The sequence below is a fragment of the Zea mays genome, chromosome 1, assembly GCF_902167145.1.
Source record: "Zea mays cultivar B73 chromosome 1, Zm-B73-REFERENCE-NAM-5.0, whole genome shotgun sequence".
Classification (NCBI taxonomy): Eukaryota; Viridiplantae; Streptophyta; class Magnoliopsida; order Poales; family Poaceae; genus Zea; species Zea mays.
This window is the reverse complement of record NC_050096.1, coordinates 70,125,200-70,130,581: the sequence shown is the minus strand read 5'-3', so window position 1 is coordinate 70,130,581 and position 5,382 is coordinate 70,125,200. Positions and strand designations below refer to the sequence as shown.

The following is a 5,382-nucleotide window of genomic DNA, read 5'->3' as shown; positions in this document are numbered from 1 at the left end:
AAGAAATGACCAAAATAAAAATTGTACAACTTGATGAGTTATACAATTTTGTATTTAAAACTTTTTCATTTAAATTAATTTACTGCTTTAAACTATGATTTAAAAATTGTCTTTGTCTAGTATAAAAAGAAAACACTCGGCAAAGAATTTTTTGCAGAGTGCAAAAAAAATACTCGACAAATAAGCTTTTTACTAAGTGTTTTCTTTTACTGAGCATTTTATGTTTGGCACTCAAAGAGTTTCTTTGGCAAGTGGTGAGCGTTTTCCGGTAGTGTGTGCGTGTGCATGGTGAGCGTTTCAAGTAGCGTTATTGACTTGTCTTGGAGCAGGTCTCTCCAAGTCTCCATATGAAAAAGGGAGGGAGGTAGCCATCTGAAGGCATCACATTCTTCGCCTTATTATTATTACGTAAAGTCGCTCGATCTACACAGGCGGCATCATTATATTCGCCCGATATCATCGCAGGCGCAATGCGGTTAGGCATGGCATGCGTGGTCGAGGTTCACGTTTCGGTTGCTTATGACATGCAAATCAAAGTCACTAATGGACTTGTTCATTTATTCCTATCTGGATTGAAGAGATTAGAATTTTCTTTGAAAGATTTTAATTTATTTAAGATTTAAACTCACTCAATTCCACCTAATCTATATGCATGGATTAAAGGTAAAACGAACCAGCCTTACCCCCGGATCGAGGCCGAGTCAAGTAAACGCAACATGTTCGCCATGCTTAGCTGGAGGTACCGATTCACCAGAAATTAGGCCAGCTGATCGAACATGGAATAACTAAGAATTCCCCTTGTCGTCCAAAGCTTTTGCGAAGATTCGACCTCTTCCTAGATTCCATGTGCCACTCCCTCACCGGTTATAGAATGCTCATCTTCCCCACAGCGCCCCAGCTGCCTCAGCTCACAACCTAGACAGAGAGAGATAGGCAGGCCAGCTAGCTTCTTGTAGCTAGGTCTCCTGGATTACTGTGACAATGTCCAAGATAGGCAGCTTCGTGTCCGGCCTGGTCAGGTAATTCCTTCAGTACGTATATATATGTGTGCGTGTGTATATACGGATTTCATTTCGTCGTTTTACTTGTTTAGCACATGGACATCATCAGTTCTCTCTCTCTCTCTCCAATTTGGCCAGCCAAATTCATTAGCATCGATCGCGCGCGCTTGTTCATGCATTTGACGTGCGTGCCTGCATGCACAGCCGGCGGAGCTACGGCAGCGTCCAGCACGCGATGGCGGTGAATGCTCAAGCCTCCGCTGCTGCAGCGGCGGCGACGAAAGCGGGCGTCGTCGCGGCAGCGGATGCGTCGGGGGCGACCAACAACAAGACGAAGCAGGACAAGTTCTGGATGAGGGACCCCAAGACGGGCTGCTGGATCCCAGAGAACCGGTTCGAAGAGGTGGACGTGGTCGACCTGCGGAACCGGCTGATCCACGTCCACCACCACAACTAAACTCCTTCGGAAGCAGCAGCAGATCAAACAGGCGTATGGGCTAATGAGCACCTTGCTGGAATCAGTCGTCAGCTGACCACCGTCAGCATCTATCACGTGGATTATATATGCTGTAAAATAAACACTGCGCATTTCCATACTTACTATAATTAAAGTACCAGTTTCAACGATCATTCCCCTCTACGCAGCCAACCTCCACGTCTCAAACCACACCTCTTCATATAGACGACCAAACGACGACCCGACACGGGCCCGCTAGGCCCGACGCCGCAGGCACGGCGTCGGGTCCGCTAGGCCCAACGCCGCAGGCACGGCACACCGGCCTGCTGACCGTGTCAGGTCAGCCCGTCGGGCCATTTGGTTAAATCAGCGTAAAATTTAAAAAAAGCCGTGCAAAAGGTGGGGTTTGAAGACACTGGGCGAAGCTGTCTAACCAGTAGAACATAATGCTCAGATGTTTATAATATTGAATATAAATTGTACATATGTATATATATTTTTTTATAAAATAAAAAATAATCGTGTCGGACCAGCACTACGGGCCGAGGCTACGGCCCAAGCACCGCACAACGCTTGTGTCGGGTTGGTCCAGACACTATTAAATGGATCGTGCCTCGGGCCGGCTCGCCAAACACGGCCCATTTGTCCATCTATACCTCCGCACGATAATGATGGTTCTCGCCTCAGTTGTCACCACCTCGTTCACCATCTTGCTTATTTTCTCTCTCCCCTGATGCCTCTACCTCCGCACCACCCCATTCTCGGCTGAGAGCGTAGGAGCAGGCGCCTCTTCCCGTATTCGTCCGACACCAGCCCCGACACCGACTCGCACAGTGGCTATTGCATGTCCACAAGGACGTTTCACATCATACGCGCACCATCGTTTTCGCCGTCGTCGTACGTCCCGTTCATCTTTCCAGCCTTCGTCCTGTTCTTCCTCCCCAACCTTCTGCCCCGCCCACGGTCTCAGCCGCGAGCCGACCGACGCTCGTCGACGCGGTGTTGGAGCGAAGGCAGAAACACCACCCTTCGCTCGAAGTCTCCGCTGCTTAGCCGCTGCTCTGACAGAGACAGCAGGCAGGGACACCCTTCGCTTGATCGGCACCAGACGAAGACCGACGACGAAGGCATCCAACAGTGCGGCCTCGTCCGGCTCAGAGGCCCACGTGCGATCCGGCCCATTGTAACGGGCCCTGCGTAGCCGCCGCGTGTTACGGGCCTAATTTGTAAAGGCATCCCTGTAATTACAGTCTGTAACCCTGCTTTGTGGGAATATTCTGGGGATAACCTAGGTAGCTGAGGGCACATGCGTCCTTAACACAAGGCGCTGGGCGTTCAGGTACCTATAAATACCCCCGCACAGTGCCCGTGAGAGGCCAGAGAAACAGAGCTATTTGCCATCTCACGCGTAACCCTACTGTCTACACTATTCACCCCTGTTGGCCTTCTTGCGACTGATAGCAAGTTCCGACATTTGGCGCCCACCGTTCGTGCTACGACAAAACCACCCGCGATGGCACCCAAGAGAGCTAACCCGAAGGCTGACGAGGCTGCGAAGGCAGCACTGCTTGCCGCAAGAAAGGGCAAGGCCCTCGCCCTCACCCAATCCACCCACCAAGAGCCCACTGAAGACAATGTTCCCCACACCAGCGAAGACGACACCTTCCGCACCTGCGGGCCCGAAGGACAATCGCAGCCGCCCCCAGGCTTCGCCCCACTGGAAGGCGCGGACCTCACCGAGGACGGTGAGATCATCGGCGTCTCAACAGAAGAACAGCTACAGTTGCGCGCCCTGCGCCTCAAGAACCGCAATCTCCAGAGGCAGAAAGAGATACTGGAGGCCAAGCGCCAGCGTGTGTCCGCACTAGCCAAGGTCCGGTAAATGATACGCGACGAGGAGCAGAAGGCCCAAGACCTCGAGCGCGAAATCGCGCTGATGCAGCGCGAAGGCCACCTTGGCCTGCAGCAAGAACCACGCCTCCAGCAGCGCGCACAACCGGAAGACACGCGCGAAGGCCACCTCGGCCTGCAGCATGGCCCACCCCTGCAACACCGAGCACAGCCGGAGAACCCGCGTTTCCCCCAGCGTGACTACACCTTCCAGCACGGCGCGCCATTCTAAGGGATCAACTACCTCGACGAGCGAAGTCCCCTGGCGCCACACCTGCAAGTGACGCCTTGGCCAGCTAACTTCCGAGCAGGGACCTACCCCAAGTACAACGGCAGCACCGACCCGGCGCAATACATAATGAGTTATCAGGTCGCCGTTGCATCCGCCGGAGGGGACGACGCCACAATGGCGAAGTCTTTCATCATCGCCCTAGAGGGCCCAGCACTCACCTGGTTCACCAGATTGCCTCCGCTGTCCATTGATTCATAGAGAAGTCTCAGGGACAAGTTCCTGCTCAACTTCCAAGGGTACCGCCCAGACACCGACGCCTTGGCCGAGCTCTCGCTTTGCAAGCAGCTGGAAAAGGAGACTCTGCGGGAGTATTACCGCAAATTCTTAACACTCAAGTCACAGCTGCCCTCCGTCGATGATCAGATCGCTATCCATTACGCCATCAGTGGCCTTCGGGCCGGCGTCCTCTATAGCCACTGTATCAGAGATCCACCCAAGAACCTCCAGGAGCTATATCAGCTCTTTGAAAAATATGCCAAATCCGAAGAGCTCCACCAGCGCAAGGTTGAGTCACAGCGGAAACCCAAAGACGCCCCGCAGTCCAGCCGCACGTGGACGAGGACTCCGCAGCCAGACTCCGGTCGAGATGGCCGCAGTCAGCAGCAAGTGCACAACATCGCCAACCAGCAGCCTGCTGCTGACCCCCCTCGTCGCCAGGAATACCCTCCCCCCCCCAGGGCCGCGGGAATGGAACTCGTGGCAGGGGCCGAGGGCGCGCACAGCCGCCACGCCGATTCTACTGCCTTTTCCACGGCGAAGACTGCGCCCACCAAACCAAAGACTGCCCCGAAACGAAGGCCACCAGAGATAGAATGGCGCGGGCGCAGCCTGCCGACAATCACAGAATTGTCGCGCATAATTACCAGCCACCCCCTCCACCATATATCCACGCTCCCGCCCCGCATCCACCGCACCACGCTTACCAACACCATCAGGAAGTACAAATCGTACCTCCTCCACCCCCACCACCACACCAGCAACATCAAAACATCCCCCATGCTCCAAAGCAGGAAGACTTCGCCAATCAACCATATCGCGGAGTCATTCACATGATAACAGGGGGGTCCAGCACTAACTTCGACACCAAGCGGCAGAAGCGGGACCACTACCGCAGCATCAACCATGTCGCCGTCACTGGCCCAGTCGTGCAGACAAAGTGGTCCCACATACCGCTAACCTTCGATGCACGAGACGTCGACCTGCGCAGCGCCCCCCACATCGACGCTATGGTCATCAATTGCAGCGTGGCAGGCTGGGACTTACACAAAGTCCTAGTCGACAACGGCAGTCAGGCGGATATCATCTTCCTCCACGCCTTCGACCGCATGGGTATAAGCCACAGCCTGCTCAAGCCTTCGGACAACCTGTTGTATGGCTTCGGCGGCAAGGGCACCTTTCCCGTTGGCAAAATAGAGTTGCCCCTCTCCTTCGGTGTAGCACCCAATGCCCGAAGTGAGCAAGTAACCTTCGATATTGTCGACATGGTATATCCATACAACGCCATCATGGGCCGGGGCTCCATCAATAAGTTCGAAGCTGCCATCCACGGACTGTACCTATGCATGAAGATATCAGGTCCGTTAGGCGTCATCACAGTCTTCGGCAATCAACAGACTGCGCGCAACATAGAGCGGGACTTCGTGCCCGGTCAAAGAAACGTGCACTGCCTCACGGCCCAACGCGAGGCCCCCGCGCCTGCCAGCCCAACCAATAAGCAGCACGACAAGGCCCAGCTGCAGAGC

At 54.3% G+C, this 5,382-nt stretch overlaps 1 protein-coding gene across 2 annotated transcripts; it reads left to right on the top strand.

The window, feature by feature from the left end:
- The first annotated feature begins 896 nt into the window (after window positions 1-896).
- LOC100280925 (uncharacterized) lies at window positions 897-1,631 on the top strand. 2 transcript variants are annotated; one of them, NM_001153845.1, is made up of 2 exons: window positions 897-1,019; window positions 1,140-1,631. In NM_001153845.1, the coding sequence occupies exon 2, from the start codon at window positions 1,198-1,200 to the stop codon at window positions 1,456-1,458; it is 261 nt and encodes an 86-aa protein (NP_001147317.1). In that variant the 5' UTR covers window positions 897-1,019; window positions 1,140-1,197; the 3' UTR covers window positions 1,459-1,631. The 2 variants fall into 2 exon arrangements, with proteins under 2 accessions (NP_001147317.1, NP_001335882.1); NM_001348953.1 differs by having other exon boundaries at window positions 906-1,019; window positions 1,206-1,631.
- Window positions 1,632-5,382: the final 3,751 nt, after the last annotated feature.

Excerpts from the sequence above, each read along its gene's own strand:
- LOC100280925 (NM_001348953.1), top strand. The coding sequence starts at position 982 with ATGTCCAAGATAGGCAGCTTCGTGTCCGGCCTGGTCAG. Across the intron at positions 1,020-1,205 it reads TTCGTGTCCGGCCTGGTCAG|CCGGCGGAGCTACGGCAGCG; the intron begins GTAATTCCTTCA and ends CTGCATGCACAG.